Raw genomic sequence first — 20624 nt, 5'->3', positions numbered from 1 at the left:
GATGATGATGATGATGATGATGATGATGATGATGATGATGATGATGATGATGAAATGAGCCAGCTTCTGAGGCACGACCAATGTAAGTTGCTCTGATTTTTACAAACTCATGCGCAGTGGGGGAAAAACCAAAGTCCCTTGACTAAATACACACTTCTGAGAAGTACAGTTGAATCCGAGGGCAAACCCACTTCTTGTTAAACCACCTTGACATATTCAATTATATATTGCAATTATACATTTTTGTAGTTTAAACTATAAATTGTGCAAAATTATGTTTTTTTGTCAAAGTGACACACCACGCTAGTTATGCTCAATTTTTTTCCGAATTTTGACACACCACTCCAAAAAGATTGCCCATCACTGGATTAGGCTATTTGCAAGTTTGTTGGAAGAGAATACTAAATACTGAAATAGTGAGGATTCTGATACGACTCAAGGAGTTTTTAAGTTCTTACATTAGTAATCAAAAGCAAAAAACCACTGAAGAATGTACCAAAAGCCATAATAATAAACATACTGTTAAAAAATCACACAAATTGTATCCAAAATGTCAGATACTGTTTGCAGCATGCAGCTGTTGTTTTTTAATTGGAAGGCTCAAACTGAAATTCCCAAGATCTCTTTTTTAATACTTTGAAAGAGTTGGATTGCTGTTGTTGTTGTTTTTTAAAAAAGGATATAATGAGGGTGGAGTGGGGGAGGAGGTGAGTTGGTCAACTTCTGCCAAGTGCATTACTTACTCTGCTTGAGAGATCCACTACAATCTCTCATATTTCCCCATATTTATATAACAGTGAACAAGATGCTGAATGAGGTTTGTTGGAACCTTAGATTCATCAGATAACTCTCAAAATAAATGGTTTCACAATAAAGAAAAATATTGTATACTCAGTTATGGTGAACAGGCTGACACAACTGCTATTAAGGAGGACAGGACTTCCTATTTAAGGATTAGCACACATGAAATAAATTGTCAAGTAGTGAAGAGGGAATATGATATATGCTCTCCCATTTCAACACATCCCACTCAAATAGTTTCTAGGTTGTAAATGCAACATCCAACTTTATTTAAACTTCTGGATAAAGTGAAAATAAGGCAACGAAATAGATTACCTCTCCCTAGCTGTGCAAAATAAGTTAGCTTTCCAAGAACAACATTCCTTGCATTCTCAGGTGGGGAACTCCTCACAACATTATAGAGCCTTTTCAAATATTATTGACCAAGAGATTTCGTTGTCTGATTGAAAGACCAAATGTTCTCCTCTAGACACCAGTTATTCCCCTCTTGACTTCATCTATCCTATCTTTATTTCCCTCTCATAATGGTGCCTAAAGGTTATTTCATTATCAAGCACAGCAGGTCTGACTAGTTTCAAAACATCTATGTACATAAAGGTCCTGTAAATTAAGGTCATTTAACATGTTATTAATTACCTGTTGGTTTTTTCCACTTGCAAAAGCCTCACATACTGAGGGGTGGCTTCCAGGGGTGGCATGAACTCCCTCCCCCCATGCCACACTTTTTCTGATGAGGAAATGGATGGCACGCCGCATAGGTGGAGCAGACAGGGACAATGCAAGGGGAGCATGCATGGAGATGGCATGAGGGAAGTGCTTGGGGGAGGGTGCTGGGGAGGAAAAGCCAGGTTAATCCCCCTTCTTGGGTGTCACCCACTATGGGCTGCACCACTGCAACCCCTTACAGACATCACCGGACAGAAACAACTCTAGTGTTAAAAAAAATTCCAACCAATTTGGAAAACAAAACAATGATCAACAGATTGGAAAGTATCAATATACATGCCCAGCCACAGAAAAAGGAGAAACAAGTCTTTAGGAACTACAGTGGGCCCTTGGTATCTGCTAGGGTTCGGTTCCAGGACTCCCTGTGGATACCAAAATTAGTGGATGCCCAAGTCCCTTAATATATAATGGCATAGAAATTGTGCCCCTTATGTAAAATTATAAGGCTTTGCTTTTAGGAATATCTATAGATATATAGATATATATTAATATTTTCAAAGCATGGATGGTTGAACACAGGTATAAGAAATCTGTTCATAAGGAGGACTGACTGTATAGGACTATAGCACTAATTTCCTTTGCAAACAAAATCAGCTCAAAATACTGCAGCACAGAATCCAAGAAATCAGAGAGATACAAGTAGGGTTCTGGAAAGTAAGAGGCACTAGGAACCATACTGTAAACATACAATAATTAATGAAGTACACCATGTCCAAGTGGGGTTCAAAAAAGGAAGAAGCACGAGTAATCATACTGCAAACATATGCTGGATGATGGAGTACACCAGACAATTTTAGAAGAAAATCGGCCCATGCTTTATAGATTATATCAAAGGCCTTTCACTGTATAGATCATGAAAATAAAGAAATAAGTAAGATGCAACATATGATTATCTTAATACACAACATGTACTCACGATACACGGTCACCATTAGGACAAATATGGAGGAATATGGACAGAATAAATTGAAGCCAACTTGAAGGCAGTTAAGAATGGCCCACACATTACAAATGATCCATATACAGGAGCACCAGGGATTGCATTAATCTCCCATGCAAGCAAAGAGAGGGAGAGGCCTCAGAGGCCAAGTCTATTCCAACTTATCAAGTGAGTGAAATTTTGAGTTGAGGCTGTAGGCTGGAATGCTTGACAAGAGGCCTCCACAGTTGCTGAATAGAGCTCTGACAAGAGGCCTTATCCTCTGAGAGATTAGGAGGGGAGAGGTCACAGAGTATTAAGTAGATTTGACATACAAATTCTATCTTGTTGACCAGCTGACCAGGCTAGTCAAGATATAAATTGATAGAATTTACCAATATGTAAACAGCTTTGCTTGGTCTTCATTTACCATGTCAGTTCATCATCTGGATCTGGAGCTGTGAAATTGTGACATGCATTAATGAGTAGGTGGAAAATGTAAAACAGAGTCACTTTGGCATCCTAGTCCAGACTGACCTGACTGAGACGAAAAAATAAAACTGCAACTGAATTGCATCACATCTGGATGGATGTGAATACTGCATTCCTTTCAGAGACAAAAGGAACAGAATAAATACATTCACAATGTATACCATGGGGAAAAGCACATAAGAACCAGGAAAAGTCATTTTCAGCTATCTATGCAACAGCAGGTTTAGCTGTAATTCAAAATCTTTTTACACATTAAATGAGCGTGTTTTTCTCTTCTAATTAAATTGGGATCACCCACAGCTCTTTTTTTAAAAATGTTGTATTCTAAAGGACTGTGAAACCTGCACTACAGACAAGTTTCCAGCTATTAAACAATTTCATGGCATACAGGACAGACCTTACCCACTGGAATTGGCACACACAAACCAGCTGTGCAACAACATAAAAAATTCATTAGTCCCACAGGAACAACACAGAAAATTTTATTACTACAAGTGGGTGTCTGTTCTTGTTTTACAAACACTCTGCCTATGTGTGTATGCATGAAATTACATACAGCACGAGCACTTATGTCCTATGAAAACCATGTTGTCAGGTAAAGTTACTGTTGATTTTATCAATAATCCTATCATCTTGAAGAAGAAATTTTGTATTAAAGGGTGATTATTTCTAGATTGTTGGATTTTTGTTTTAATTTTGGTTTGGGTCTTTTGCTCGAATACTTATTAGTTGCTTGAAAGAGTATGCTTTTGGGTCTATTAAAAGGAGTAGGAATTATGTGGTCTTTCAGATGTTGTTGGATTAATACTCTCATCAACCCAAGCCAGCATAGTCAGTGGTGCAGAATGATGGGATTTGCAATCTGACATCATCCAGAGGGGCACAAACTGCCCATCTATGCTGTACAAGGTGGAGCCAGATTGTATACGTTGGAGGAATTAATAAATTTATTGGTACAAATGTTGTTGCTTTTTTCAAAAAGCCCTGAACTGCGACAAATCTTCAAAAATGTGCAAAAACCTCCATTATTTCACCCATAGGAAGGAAACTTTGTTTTTGCATGTAGGGATGAAATAAAGATTTACATCCTTTCTACAATGAAAATAATATGAGATAGATAGGCATTATATATCTATTGAGATAAAACCACACCACACACTCAAGGAAATATCAGCAAATGCTGAGTGACTACGGCTGTATTCATACTGAAGAAATAATGCAGTATGACACCACTTTAACTGCCTTGGTTCAGTGCTATGGAATTTTGATAACTAGTTTTGTGAGATATTTAGCCTTCTCTGTCAGAGAACTCCAGTGCCACACCAAATTACAGTTCCCAGGATTCTATAACATTGAGCCATGGCAGTCAAAGTGGTATCAAACCGGATTATTTCTGCGGTGTAGATATAGCCTGGGAAGCAAAGATAGGTTTCTGTTCAAATAGAAAAGCTACTTTAAAAATGTTGCGGAACAGTAGTGAGAGCCATCAATACTAGTCAACAGAGAACTCAAGATTTTAAAACAGCTGGGATTCAGAGTCAGTGTGCCCATTTGTGATGGTGACAACATGGCACTGACGAAATCTCTCAAAAACTTTCACTCTTTTTTAATGTGCCCCACCACTGCCACCCATTATGTGATGATGATGTCCACTAAGTCACCAATTCTTCACTGCGAGAATCAAACCCAGGACTCTCTTAAGTGTCTTCTGTACTACAGCTCTTAGATACCAGCACTCTGTGTTCCAAGATTTTTTCCAGCTTGACACCAATTATTCTTTGACCGCCACCTACTCACTATCTAATCCCAAATCTAAAACAATTTTCTCAATATTGGTAGTGTTTTAATGTGTTTCTGAAATCACTTCAGACAGCTGCTTGTTAAAACAAAGTAATACATTTATTTACAAGTCAGCCTGAATACGGTATCTCTTTAAGTGGATAGTGTTCACAACAGATACGGTATTAAATACTTTATTAGTTACATAGTTTAACAGTTTCTTTATCTTGTTTTTATAATTGTTTCTCTATAGCTTTGTATATGTTTCCTTACATACTACATTCTCACAGAACCTTTATTAAACTTTTGTATCTTATAAGCCTTCTGGTTACCTGTGACTCCATTAGTCACCAAACACTATGTCTCCCGCAAGACACTACAACAATTAATTAAGGACACTCTTTGTCCCTTTTTTGGGTACCTAAAACCCTTTGTAACTGCCCCCATGACAGCCTAAACTAGCCTCAATGGTTCTTCACACCGCAGGGCACACTAAACATCCCTTTTATACACTCACTCCTGGGAACAGATCCCACCTTTTCCTGGCTTTGCTCCCATTGGCTAGTGCCAAGGTCAATCTGCCTGTTGTCTCCACACCATCCACATATGCACACAAATTAAGAAGGGGAGTTAGAATTGCCCAAGCCATTATATTCCCCATCATCATGTGTAGATGTGAGGGCTGGACAGTGAAGAAAGCAAAGAGAAAGAAAATAAACTTATTTGGGATGTGGTGCTGGAGAAGAGTCCTAAGGATACTGTGGATGGCCAAAAAGATGAAAAGATTAAACCTGAACTCTCCATGGAAGCCAAGATGACAAAACTGAAGTTTTCATATTTTGGCCACATCCTGAGAAGGCATGACTTATTAGAGAAGAAAATAATGCTAGGAAATGTAGCAGAAAAAGAGGAAAACCACCTGCCAGATAGCTAGATTCCATTAGGAGGTCACAGGCCTGAATCTGAAGGACTTAAGTAGAGCAGTGGAGGACAGGGATCTTGGAGGGGTCTCAGCCAAAGGGTCACCATGAGTCAGGATCAACTCGAGGGCAGTTAACAACCAATACAAGTTTATTTGACAATCTACTGAACACAGTTTTTTAGATGCATGATGGTCATATACAGAACTGGCTTTCTTTAGTTTGACATATCCAAAACTACCATATATACTCATGTATACGTCTAGAAATGTGGGTTAAAAATTGACTCCAAAAAACTGACTCAACTAATCCCCGAATTCAATGTAAGTACTGTATTTTAACTCTTATTTAAATAAAGAAGGAACCATCTCCTGTTGAAAAGCCAAAGCTGCGCTCCAGTCCTGATGCATGCGTCCTAGGAGGCCAGTCCTAAGAACTGGAGCACAGCTTTGGCACAGCTTCTGGCCTTGTAAGATGCATGTTTCATTCAAACAGAACCTTTATTTTGGCCTGTCTGTTTGGGCCCTAAATGGTGTTAATATTTCTGTAGCTGTATCCAGGTGATATATAACTGGTTCTTCCACATGAAGTAACTGCCCTAATGCATAGATGGGCTCAGGGTTTATTTTATTTTATTGCATTACTGCATATATCAAAAGTGCCATTGATGTTTTGTCCACTGTTCTGGAAGGAATGTCAGCAGCTTTATTTTGGCCTGTCTGTTCAGGTTCTTAGTTGCACTGTATGAGCAATCCAGCTAAAGGTGGCTGTGAAATGCAGGAAATTAACACTAACCTTTTGAAGAGCGGAAGTGCTTGCTGGGAGCTGTGAAGCCTCGTGTTCCATGCACATTAATGGCAGCCACTCGAAACTGGTACCACCTGCTTGGCCTGATATCAGATAGTTGTAGTCTCTCATCTGTAGTCTGCAGAGGAAATTGTGATTAATATGTCGACCTTCTTTAATTCTCAGTGTTAAGTTTATAGTCACATGTCTTCTGGCTTTGTTTTCTTCACTTAGGAGTTCCTCCTCCCACTTTTCAGAACCATGGAAACTGTATCCTACTAAGTCAGAGGATCTGTCCAGCAAGCCCAATACTAACTACTGTGGCTGGCAGTACATCTTCAAGGTATCAGGCATACAGGCCTTTTCTATCACCAAATCCATATTTTAATTAGAGATCCCCAGGACTTTTTGCATGAAAATTATACACCACAAATGAGCTGTCTCATATGTACAAACATATCAGCTATAAGTGCAGATTCAATTTATTTGAAATACTTCCTGTCACATTATTCTGTGTGTTTTGGTTTCTACAACTAATAACCAGCTATACTTTACAGTTGCACAGAGTAATAAACAAGGCTCTTTAAATGTCAAAACACCAAGAACATTTACAGAACTCAGCTTAGCTTAGACTCTGTTCAGAATTTGCAAAGTGATACCATTTAGAATAGGGACATCAATGACAGATAAACCTGTGTCTATCTCTACAACATCTCCAGCACCTAAAAATTAGAACTTGGGTCATTTAATACAAAGTTAGAACTCAGGTGAGTGAATACTTTGACCATTGAATAAGGCTTTGTAGCCACATTTGGTTGAAAATGCTTACAAAACTCCCATGACTGGGCTCTTCAGACCACTGTGCTCAATGTGTGCAGTCTTAACTTACTTCTAGGAGGTCAAGGATGTGGCTGGAGTAAGGGCTCTGAACACACTCACTTCCTTTTGCCTAGTTTTACCATACAGCTTTGTTCATGCAAATGCCCAAACACAGCTTTAGTTACTTTAAACCTACCCTGTCAAAGTAATCTTTGAACCAGGGTACTGTGGTTTGAGTGTTGGACTAGGACTGCAGGAGACCAGTGTTCAAATCCCTATTCAGTCTTGGAAACCCACTGGATGACTGTGGGCAGGTCACACCCCCTCGGCCTCAGAGGAGGGCAAAAGAAACATCTAAACAAATCTTGCCAAGAAATCCTCATACTAGGGTCACCTTAGGATCAGCATAAATAAAAACGTCTTAGAGGCACACTGCAGCAATAACAAACTTTTCAACTGTAGATATGCCTCTGGAATCTGTTCCAGACAGTTATTTCAGTATCAGGAAAAATGGATGCACCCCAAAAGACAAGGTGCTTATGAGTAATTTCTAGGGCTCACTCCCTTCACCATATTGAGAATTTAGTCATGATCTAGCAATTGAAACAAGCTGAAAATGTCTAGTCAAGAATTCAACAGAAATCCAAGATTTTTCTTGGTTCCATCCTTTTTTGGCAGAAGCACACAGCCACAGCAAGTCTCCATGAAGCTTACCGCACTGGTCTTCTGGGACGGCCTCAGAATGGCCCCGGCAGGAAACGGAACAAGTGGGGACGGATTTTACCGCACACCCCAGTCCCTCACTTGTTCTGTTCCCCCTCTCTTCTGTTCCCATTCCATTCCAGAGGGAATGCTTTTTGAGAACTGTTCTGAACAGTTCTCAAAAATTGTCCCCTCTGGAACGGATTAAGAACAGAAGAGAGGGGGAACGGAATGAATGAGGGACTGGAGTGTGTGGTAAAATCTGTCCCCACTCGTTCCGCACTCGTTCCTGCTCCTTCCATTCCGCTCTGAGAACGGACCGGGCAGGAACAGAGCGGTAAGCTTCCATGTCTTGTCCCTAGCTCAAAACAAAATGCAAAATATCGGGAGCATAGCAATATACCATGCTTCTGCCTCAGAACTGGAGATAAGAATAAAGTAGCTTGACCTTAAACCTGTTAGGTGTTCGAAGTGCCTGTCATGCAAGGAACAATCATGTCACCCAGAAACTCTGCTCTGACTTGAAAAGATAAAGTGCTTGTTTTCAAGTTAAAGAAATTCCAACATCTTCCTTTACATTTTTCAGGCTCAGATTTTGAAGGAAGAGCAGCTTTTCCCTGTCACTGCACATTTTAACTGAAAAAACAACATTTGATCCTTTAGGGGAAGTAGGAGGTCTTTGACACCAAAACCACTGATCACTCCTTGAATGATATTAAGGATTTATACAGACAGGACTAACCTGTGCCACTGTTTGCCAAATGGAAGCATCATCTTCACTGGGATGAATTCCATAGTTCCATCTCCTTTGTACCACATAGAGCACAGGTTCAATTGAGATGTTGAATTTTGAAGACCATTTAATCTCCAGCTGTCCAGATTGAAGCTCATTAAATTTTAATTCTTTTCTGGGTTTCAGAGGGACCCCTAAAATTTAACAAATAAATTAGAGAAACTGTGTTGGTAGATTTGTTTCATACTGAGAGTAGCTTTTAACTCAAGGTCATCTATTTTCATATTGAATTTTTGCTTTTATTTTCTCTTTGTCTTTATCAAAGAGTGAATTTATTAGAAGATCACATATAAGGAACCACTCATTTGTCCACAGGTAATCCAATCTCCTCTGACTAAACAAGATTACTCAGCAGATCATTCAATGAAAACAGCTACTTATTTCCACCTGTTGGTTCTGCCTATAAAGATATTTAAATACAAAGCAAGTTGTACACAGATCAATAATGCAGTGGCAAGCAGCCCTTTCTATGATCTTGATGGTTTCAAAAACCATATTATACTTATAGAAATGCTGCTGGCTAGTGTGTTCTGCATCTGTGTATAGCTAGTTCTCATGCTGGCATTTCTAACCATGATTCAGCACACAACCATCTTGGGAGTAAGAACCTGGGAAACCAGTTGAAGAAGATGAGCAGCTCACAAATGAAGAGTGAAAGAACTATAATAAACTCCTACAAGATATAGTTTATCACATTTTTGTAACTGGAATTAAGGGTTCAACCTTATCTTCAGAGTTCTGATTGCAACTACACAGCATGATATGGGTGGCTCAGTGATAATGATAATCCTGATTCAAGTTCTCACACATTTTCTCTTCTGGAACATTTATTTAATCACCTTTTCAGAAACAGTTTGGCAAAGAGATTGAGAAATAAAGACACCATCTTTCCAGCACAACATGATTCCCTGCCTCTTTTCTACAGGCTTAGGTGCAACTGGTGTGGAATCATGCAGTAAACAGTTATGTTTACTATGTATTGTAAAAGAATATCAGAAATGTACAGGGTTTTAGCAGGTGTCTCACCACTTTGCATAAGGTGTAATAATTTTCTATCCTGACATGTATATGAGTGAATCTCATATTCTTCACATAACAGATGATATTTTGTCTCTACATGTCATGCCTAGCAAGACTTATAATGTCAATAAGATCTGAGGTTTATTTCTCCCGCTTCTGTACATCCTTGGATAAATAAGCAGCCTTTTCTAGAAGACTAGAAAGCAAAAACATTTCCTCCAAAGTGTCAATTATCCAACCTGTTGTAGAAAACAAGTTTGCATATTTATCTACTTGTGTTTATCCGTAGGTATAAATATACACAGAGAGAAACTTAAAATCATCGGGAATAAAATATGTATTCCAAAACTCATGAATGTCAGTCTAATATCAATGGTCACTAGTCTATATGTACTATAATTAGTAATACTAAACACGATGTTTCCATTTTCTGCATTTACTAATTCTTCTTTAATTATTATGATAAATATACCTATAGTCTATATACTAAGAAATCTTCCATCTGCTTTGCATTAGGGTCAGTTGGATTCACCTGATTGGAGCTTATTTAGCCCCACTGATGGTTGTAATTGTATGCATATGGATCTCATGAGTACTAACAAGTAGAGCATAGCACAAATGCATTTTAGAATATTCCAGTACAACCAAAATCATCAATCTCACATCCAGATGTATGCTTTCAGTTTAGAAATGTGTTTTTTATTAGACAAAATTGTTTGTATCCATCTCTGTTGCACAGATTAGTCCTTTAAACCATAAAAGGGCTGGCCTTTTAGACAGGGGCATAACCTATGGTCTCTTTTGGCCTTTTACTAGGGTAATATCAGAACAAAATATTTATTTAAGATGGGAGTTCAATGTAAACATTTTGTAATCTCAACTACACTAAAATAAATCAGCACAAATGTATTAACTTCAGGAAGATCAGGAACAATATCCATAAATATCTGCCAAATCTAAGTCACTTGGTTTTCAGTGCAATTCTGAAATACCTTCACATAAGGATAAACACATTAATTTAAAATAATTTCACCTTTTTCTTCTCAGAAATGCCTTTGTTTAAATGCCATTATCTATCATGTAGGCTCAGCTTCGTATGGGACAGCTTATAAAGTATCCCTGGAACTAGCGCTCAAAAATCACAAGGCTTACTAAGGCTGTATGCGCACTGCAGGATGTTTGACACCACTTTAATTGCTATGATTCAGTACTATGAAATTCCAGGGCCAAACTAGATTAGTGCAGATGCAATCTGTGGGACTCTACAGACAGCCCCTAAGGGGCAGCCTGCAGCCACCCTTTTTGCACTTGGTCGGGGCTGCATGCTGTGGCCCTGATCCGGCCTTTCCAGGCCATGAAAAGAAGCCATGAAAAGCAGCTCCTTTTTGCACCCTGGAAAGGGCACCAGAGCCGCGTTGCTGCGGTTTGGCAGCGCTCCTACGGTGCTGCATCATATGGAAGCAGCACAGAGAAGCACCATGATGCTGTGTGCTGTGTGGAGCAGCATGTGGTGTCATGGTGCCCTGGGGGTGGAGTCGGGGCATGCAGCATCTGGACGTGACACCCCAAGTACGCCCCCAGGCCAGCCTTAAAGGCTGATCTGAAGAGGGCCTACATTAGGCGCGAAACAGACTGCCCCAAAAGGGCAGGCTGGTGGCAGCTGGTTTTCCTACAGTGGGATTGCTTGGTGTCCCTCTGCCCCAAAAAGAACCTGGAAAAAACAGGTTCTTTTTTGGATGCCGTGCACACGTCATGAGCGCACCATTGGTGCACCTGTGATGTAAGCGATGCACAGCGACGTCTACATGCTGCCTATAGCTTATGTCAAGATGGTGGCCCTCCCGTGTGGATGGGAGGCTGGCATGATGGTGGCAGCGGCACATTCTAGGGTTCCAGAGCATGCGGTTGCTGCACGCTCCGGAACTGTAGAATTGACCAGAGGACGGCGCTTCCTGCCCAGCTGTCCTGGGCCCTAAATTTGCAACCTATCTAACAGCTTCAACAATCGCATAAGGAACACAAGATGTGTGTAACGCACCAGTAGTATTCAATAAATGAGTAAACACCTGATAAGAACAACCGCAGTTAAACCAGGTTTTCAGGAAGTATATGATATTTCTTTTCAGTTGCTATACACAGTTTCAGAGAAATGGAATACAATGCATTAGATACAGTGAATCTCTGCTTGAGCCTACTTTCTGAGTAGGTACTGATAGGCTGATAAAAAGCCCAGAGTGCTTAGTTTTCTGTGGGTTTTTGTGGCCATGTTCTGGAAGAATTTATTCCTGACATTTAGCCTGCAACTGTGGCTGACATCTTCAGAGGGTTGTGGCATGGAAGTGTGTGGAGTACTACCAGTGCTGAAAAAACACCAAAATCAAGACTCAAGACAAGCAAATGAACACCACCCAGGCTCAATGGATTACCAATTAAATAGACACAAATTCCCCTTGCATATCTTCCATGCAAGACACATCCAAGCTGCGCCATTCAACACAGTACAACACAAACTATATGCTCCGTTAACATGTAAAAAAGATACTTCATCCCAAACAAGGATCCCACAGGTATATATATTTCACATATTTCCATGCCACCACCCTCAAGATACCAGCCACAGTTGCAGGTGAAAAGTCAAGAATAATTTCTTCCTGAACATGGTCACACAGCCTGAAAACCCCACAGAAAACTATGGATGCCAGCTGTGAAAGCCTTCAACTTCACACCTAGAGCAAATTGAACTTCAGTTAATTCATGGAATATTTTTCAAAGAGATAGAGATAACTAAGGTCCTGCCTGAATGGACTAAATAAAATATCCTCCCTGTTCTCTTGGTGAGGAATCCAGACAATGCACAGCTCAAATGATGATGTCTGGCCAGTTCAGCATCAAACCTCTTAGAACGAACTTTTAAAACTCATTGTTTGCTACAGATCTTCCTGGAAGATCCAGAGCCTTCTGCTGGGACACCAGACAGCTGTTTGCATGCATGTCCCACTGTGCCACCTGTCGCAGCCTGAGTCGCTTGCTCTAAGGATAGAACAAGGCACCCAGCAACATAATTGATGCTGGGGACCCAGTCTGACCTCAGAGTGAATGACTTGTTGCATCTCCAGCTGCACCGGGCAGCACAGGGCAAGCTGTGTGTGAAAGCTGCCCAGTGTCACAATGAAGGTCCCCAGGTCCCCAGTGTCAATCACATGAGGCAGGTCAGAGCAGTTTGGGGGCCAAGATACTCCAGGCTGTTGCTGGAGTGTTCTGGCTCATGCAGACACCACCTAAGAGGGGTGAAAGAAGGAATTCAGCAGCACCTATAAGAAAGATTTATTTTAGCATGAGCTTTCATGGATTTCAGTGCACTTCTTCAGATCTACCAATGAAGTAAAAATTAATGCCACAAGTATATTATCTCAAGGAAAAAAGACTCCAGACTTTCACACTATAAAGCTACTTGACAGACTGGTATCATCTTTCATAGCTCTTTGAGAGTTTAAGATCATCATCACAATTAGCATCTTTCTGTGTCCAATTACACTAATCCCACCCACACAATTATGTAACTGTACATACTGAATTATAAGTCAAACTCATATATAACTAAAGGGCAGGCCTTGAGGCCAAAATTATGAGTTTTTATATGATCTGTGGATAAATTGGGCTTGTAACAAAGATTGCAAAGAATGAAGTAAAGGAAAACAATGCCAAAGAACTTACAAAATCCCATCAGGTATAACTGTTTGTGCTCACACTAGAGGCTGGATGGAAGAGGAGGGAACTATAGTAAATGGTGGCTGTGTGATGGGTGAAGGAGACAATTGGGTACAGGAGGGGATGAGAAAATGCACACATTTCAAAAAGGATGAAAAGGTAAAGCACAGAAAATGGTGACTACATTGGTTATAGCCTTTGGCAGTGGTTATAGCCTTTGGCTTTAACTGTAATGTGATACATTTGCCTGATTTTAACCTAGAAAAGCTGACAAATCAACACATGTCTTCTTCAAACGCTGCAAATTCCAATTCTTCTAGGTGCTCCAAAGAACTGCCACCACTGCCATTTCCCCATCCAGTCATCCAAAGATGCCAGAAATGGCACTGTAACTTAGAAAGTAGAGGAAGCTGGTATTTCTTTTAGGTTCCCCCAGATGCTCTTGCCTTTCACCACTCTATTCAGAGAAGGGAATGATTCCTTTCATCAGGGGATGGTTCTTTTTTTTTATGAGTTAAAGTACAGTACTTTCACTGATCCATGGAGAAGTCAACCCAGGTTTGGCGGGGGGTTATACAGTAAATACTCATAGCATTAATTTTGTATTCTGTAGCACAACTAAGAAGTGGACTGAAATCCAGAAAATCCACTGTAAACATAAACTTAATGAACTTTAAAACTTTATCAAACATGACTATAAAGGGAGTATTTCCGCCAAAATTATTGAACTTATGTAATGAAGCGTTCCCGGTGTTAACCAGAAGAAAAATCTGGATAAGACAGAAACAAGGCTTTAGCAACCATCAGAGGCACCATCTAGTCCTATACAGTAGGCCCTCAATATCTACGGATTTTTCATCCAAGGATTCAAGTATCCATGGTTTGAAAATATTCCAAAAAATATAAATTCCAAAAAGCAAACCTTCGTTTTGCCATTTTATATAAGGGACACTATCCTACAATGCCACTGTATATAATGGGAGCATCCACAGATTTTCGTATCCATGAGGTGTCCTGATACCAAACTCCAGCAGAAACCATGGGCCACTGTACTACTGCCTATAACTTAAGATTTTTATTTTGGTACCTTGGCCCAGGTTCTACTATTTTAATCATGTATATTCCTGCCAGCTTTAGTAATGGCTTGTAATTTTTCCACCTATGTTAAGCATGATTAATACAAAAACAAAACAAAACAAAAAAACCCACAACAAAGTTAACCTCCATATTTCTAACCTCCCAGATTTCATTTCAGTCCCTTATTCAAAGTAACACCAGCTAATCCTGATGATGAGTAATCCTGTTTAAAACAAATGAGAAAGGATATAGGGAGCAGATTTGCAAGAGATGCTTAACCAGTGAAACAATCCATGGTTCCATACACTACATTTAAGAGACTAGCATAGGTATGGATTTTTGCTTCATTTTCACCACTCAATTCCCTCTTCATCACACCATATATTCCAGCTCTAAAATAAAATTGCATTTTTAATTTGCTTTAACTTATAAACTTCTTTAAATGTTCATTAACAATGTCTACCTTTGTACAGGTTTTTTGGTACTTGGCAAGTATGTCCACATCCGTTGGAACAGCATTTTTTCACACCAGAGCATTCACTGTCAGCCTCACAACTTTCAACGCAAGCAGCTGCAAAGCCACTGGCCTTCTCAGGTGCTGGGCAGTCTCCTTGCTTCACCGAGAGGATGTATTTGAGGAATTCACAGCTAGTTAGGCATTCATAGTTCTTCTTGGGGAAAAGAGGCTGAAGGGAAAATGAGAAGTTTGGACAAAGCCTTCAACAGAAAAAAAAAAGAGATAATACTGAAATACTTCCAACATGTTGGAAAGGTAAATCATAGTTCACCACCACCCAAAAGCCCAAAGGGTGGTTGGGAATGATGTAAAACGGCCGCCTCAATGGTGTACTGCAACACTATGAAGGAACTAGAGGATGCAGCCCTCCAAATACCTCTTACTCCCTTACTCTAGTTGAGTTGAGACACAGTGAGCATAAAAACTCTTCTGTATTACCAATCCCATTCATAAGAAAAGCTGTTATAAGGTATATGTTAAACACCTTTCTTTACATTGTTATTAAGGCATTTGTGTGTGTTTATGTACTCTCAAGTTGCCTATTGACATGGCAACCTCATAAATTTCATAGTATTTTCTTAGGCAAGGAATACTCAGAGATAGTTTTGCTAGTTCCTTCCTCTGAAATATAGCCAACAGCACCGTGTATACATTGGCAGTTCCGCATTCAAGTACTAACCAGGGCTGACTCTGCTTAGCCTCCAAGATCCAAAGGGATCTGGTGCCTTTAGAGTATTTAGCCCTTAGGACACTTTAATACAGAATTTATTTATTTATAATGTTTTTGCTAATTTTCTGCCATCATTTCTCACATTCATTTCCACATCCAATTTTAACAACAACAACAAGAAAAGCTGAAAGGCACATTAAAATTCTGGCTTTTATTCTTGAGTGAAATAATATTTCTCAGCAGGTGAGCAAATATGTAGCATCTAAGTCAGATCGGCACAATTTGGCAGTAGGTAGGGGCCAAAATTAAAATAGGTTAAACTTCTTTGGGCAGCAGATAAGTTTTAATTAAATATTAACTAATTTATAATATTAATACAATTAATATTAATATTAATTCCAACTTCATCCTCCTCTGCCCCGCCCTCTCCTCAGGAGAAAGTTGAGCAGCCGAGGAGCCTTGCCTGTCTTTCTTCTCCTCCAACTGGACTTCTCCTTGGGAGAAGGCCTCAGTGACAGAGGAGCCTTGAGGGATGAGGATTTGCCCTTCCTCCTCCTCTGCTGCCCAGCTTTTTCAGAAGAAAGCTAGGCAAAAGAGCAGCCTTGCAGGGTGAGCATTTGTACATCTTCCTCCTTCACTATCCATTCTCCTCAGAAGAAAGCTAAACAGTGGAGGAGGCTTGTAGAATCCTCCTCCTCTGTTACCTGGTCTTCTCCTCAGGAGAAAGCCAGGCAGTGGAAATAGCAATAGCAAGTACATTTCTATACCACTTATCAGGGCACTTAAGCTCTCCCTAAGCCGTTTACAATACAGTCGGCCCTTCTCATACACTGATTTTTTTATACACGGTGTATGTGTAAGCTAACTTCCCCCAACAAGCTGGGTACTCATTTTAGTGACTTCAGAAGGATACAAGACTAAGTTGACCCTGAGCCCCTGGCTGGTATTGAAATCACAACCTTGTGGTTTGTCAGTGATTGGCTGCAGTACAGTACATTGCACCACCAGGGATCCTTGAAAGAAAAGACTGGAGAGGGCAAGAAAAAGTCAAGCAGTGGAGAAGCCTTAAAGGGTGAGTGTTCAACTGTTCTCCTCTTTGCCCGTTGTTCTCCTCAGGAGAAAGCCAGGTGGCATAGGAGTCATATGGTGTGCAGGCCTGATCTAAGTGAAGAGCACTATTCCATTATTTACCCCAAACAAAGCTATATCAAGGGTGTCTCACTGGTTGTCATGTAGACACCTTATTCTGGGAATGCTGAGCTGTAGTGATGTACAGTATTACTTTATATGTATTATAGGAATAGATAGTGTATGTTTAATATATATTTATTAATTATTATATGAAATTATTATCACATTATTAAGGAAAACAATTTATTTATAGAACTTGTCCCTGGAATTAATGTTAGATATCATGGGCAGCAATCTGAGATGAGCTAAGAGTTGCTGTGCAATCCAAAATTCAGCACTAAAGAACAACTAGAACAAAGAATACAACAGTTAAGCACAGGTTTTCTGCACAGACAGAAAAGGCGTTTTCTTGTGATCTTTTCTCTCCAGGAGAACCAATGACCGCCCTGGGAAGTCTCAAAGCAGACCTGGAATTGCAGGTATTTCACTAGGGGTGTAAAGAACACTTACAAAATTTCTCATCCTCAAAAGGAAAATCATATGTTGACACACTGAAACACAACCTCCCCTGAACAAAATGGCCAAGCTGTACAAGATTTTTCACATGTCAAGACATTTTTGTCAGAAATTTACTTATTCCCACCCCCCAATGTTTTGTATAAAATTGACCTTTTTTGTATAGAAAACAGTATGATATTGTTTTGGAGTTTTGTGCAAACCTTTTTTAAACTTACTAAAATGCAAAAAAGTAATTAAAATGTGACCATACTCTTGTAATCTCCTCCAAACTTCGAAAATGATTCATTTTTTCATATTAGAACAAAATAAGCAAGCTTTGCATCCCCATATTTTACTGGCAAGTGGCATCTGTAGTTAAGTGACTCACTACAGGGGACAGTGGGCCATAAGCCCCAGCAGTTCCTTATGACCAGCAAGAAAATTACATCAGAGGTTTGACACGTCAATGTCACACAATTGAAAAATGCCTGACAAGGCTATAAAGCCTAGTGCAGCCGTTCTTGATGAATAGCCTATGAAGGTATTCAAAGCATACTTCGCTCATTTTCACTTCTGAACTCATCAGAACCATAGCTAAATGGTTGCTAACTTTAAAATATAATGCTTAATAAAGAGAAACTGGCAATTAATTTGTGACTGCAGTTGACAAGGACAAAGGTTAATCAAAACAAAATGCACCTGATATCTGGTATGGTAAATGGACAGGTGTACATGTCTAAGTATGTGCTTATGTAAAACATCACAAATTTTCACCTAGTTAATTAAAAATCTTTTATAGTCCCTTGAGGCATAACAGGCCTTTGAAGCCTCTCTTCATCACCTGAGTTCATACAATCCCTGTAGCTTCAGTGATTCACTCAATATAATGTGCAACTTTTTATTTCCAGCCTGAGTTCCAAATTTACTTTTAGCTTTCTAAATTCTGCACTTATCTTCAAACTCAAAATCACTGACTAAACAGGGATTACACCACCTCTTAACTACACATTGGAAGCATTCATTTCCCCTGTCAATAAGCCCTTTACTTACCAACCCATAAACCTAACATGTGTATTTTACATTTACAGTTCACCCTTCTCAATCACAATATTTTATACTGGTACAATTCTAGAAATGCTGTCTTGAAGAGACGTAAGTAATTTGCCAGAAGACTTTACAAAGTCAAACCTTCCATTCTATAATATATTTATAATTTTAATCTGTCAAGAATATATTTAAGATTTTTCTCTATTCTGTAGCCCCAATTTACAAAAGAAGTAAATCCAAAGATGTTTAATTAGTTTGTATTGCATTTGAGAGAAAAGTAGGAAGTTAGGAATCACCTCTAACCTAAACATGTTCAAGTCTGCAGGGCCAGACAGATTGCATCCCAAAGTATTTAAGGAGCTTGCTGATGTATTCTCTAAAAATCTTGCCATCATTTTTGAGAAATTTTGGAAAGGGACTGGCAAAGGGCAAACATTGTCCTGCTCTTTAAAAAAAGGCAAAAAAGAAGATCCAGGAAACTACAGACCAGTCAGCCTGACCTCAATATCAGAAAAAAGTAACAGAATAGATTATATAGGAGTCTGACTGCAAGTATCTTGATGACAATACAGTGATCTGTAGGAACCAGCTTGGGATTGTCAAGAACAAATACTGTTAAACTAATCCTATCTTCTTTTTCTTTTATCAGGTCACTAGTATAATACTAGCATAAAATAAATTTAGTATAATAGTTGGTGGGCATGCTATGGATGTCACTTATCTGGATTTCAGCAAAGCACTTGATAAAGTCTCCAATAATATTTCGAAGCAAACTGATCAAGGAAATCAAAGGAAAGTGCCATGTATGGATGTGAGAGCTGGACGGTTAAGAAGGATGATAGGAGAAAATTCAACCATTCAAAATGTGGTGCTGGAGAAGAATGCTAAGGATTCCATGGAAAGTCAAAAAGACCAACAAATGGGTCCTGGAGCAGATCAAACCAAAAATCTCCCTAGAAGCCAAGATGACAAAACTCGGGTTGTCGTACTTTGGACACATCATGAGGAGGCATGAATTATTGGAAAAAACAGTAATGCTAGGAAAGGTAGAGGAAAACAGAACGAGTGGAAGGCTGCATGCAAGATGGATGGACTCTATTAAAGAGATCATGGGTATGAGTTTGCAGGAGTTGAGCAGAGCAGTGTATCACAGAGGATCTTGGAGATGTCTCATCACCAGGATCACCATGGGTAGAGATTGACTTGAGGGCAGTTAACAACAAAAAACTGTGGAACTGTGGAATTAAATGTGGAACAGATGGGAACACTGTGAGGTGGATCTGTAACTGGCTGGAAAACTGTGCTCAAAGAGGTAGAATTCAAAGATATAGCTATATTAGTCTGGAGAATCTGTATGTAGAAAGATCTCATGCATCTGAGGAAGTAGACTGAAGCCCATGCTGCCAATTCTTTTTCAGTTAGTCTCAAAGGTGCTACAAGATCTCTCTACATATTGTACTCAAAGATTCATAATCAATGGCTGTGGTTCAGACTGGAAGGAGGTGTTAAGTAAAGTGGCTCTGGAGGTCTGTTTTAGGGCCATTAAGCCTTCAACGTTTTAATTGATGATTTAAGATGATGGGATAGAGCAATCCTGCTGAAGTTTGCAGATTACACAAAACTGAGAGGCTTAGCTAACACATTGGAAGGAACGAATAGATTTCAGAACAACCTAAATAAACTAGTAAACTGAGCAGAAATTAATAAAATGGAATAGAGACAAATGCAAAATTTTACATTTGGGCCATAAAAACCAAATTCATGGTGTAGGATGTGGGATACAGGACTCAGCATTACTACATGCAAAAAAGGACCTTGGAGTTATTGTTGATCATAAGCTGAACATGAGCCAGCAGGATGATGCTGCAGCAAAAAAAAGGCAAATGCTATTTTAACCTGCAATAATAGAAGCATAGTTTCCAAGTCGGAAGAAATAACAGTCTCACTATATTCGGTATTGGTCAGGCCTCATCTGGAGTACTGCATTCAGTTCTGGGCACCTCTTTTTAAGAATATAGACAACTTGGAGTAGCTTCAGCAAAGGACAACAACAACGATAAGAAGTATGGAGAAAAATAAGTAAGAAAAAGCTTGAAGGAGCTGAGCTTGTTCAATTTGATGAAGAGAAGACTGAGAGGAGATATGATTAAACTCTTTAAATACCTCAAAGGCTGTCACAATGAGGAAGCTTCTGACTTGTTCTTTTCTGCCCCAGAGGT

At 39.4% G+C, this 20624-nt stretch overlaps 1 protein-coding gene across 1 annotated transcript in view; it reads right to left on the bottom strand.

Annotated features, from left to right (window-relative positions):
- Positions 1–20624, bottom strand: part of ANOS1 (anosmin 1) — a 121299-nt gene that overhangs the window by 30897 nt on the left and 69778 nt on the right. Inside the window, exons 4-6 of the mRNA XM_042460286.1 lie at positions 15006–15228; positions 8687–8871; positions 6433–6562 (exon numbers count right to left, since the gene is read on the bottom strand). Of these exons, the coding sequence (XP_042316220.1) occupies positions 6433–6562; positions 8687–8871; positions 15006–15228 (538 nt within the window). The remainder of the gene's footprint in view (positions 1–6432; positions 6563–8686; positions 8872–15005; positions 15229–20624) is intronic.

The sequence above is a fragment of the Sceloporus undulatus genome, chromosome 3 (assembly GCF_019175285.1).
Source record: "Sceloporus undulatus isolate JIND9_A2432 ecotype Alabama chromosome 3, SceUnd_v1.1, whole genome shotgun sequence".
NCBI classification, from domain to species: Eukaryota; Metazoa; Chordata; class Lepidosauria; order Squamata; family Phrynosomatidae; genus Sceloporus; species Sceloporus undulatus.
Note: the sequence above shows the minus strand (reverse complement) of the source record. Positions and strands in the feature narration are given on the sequence as shown.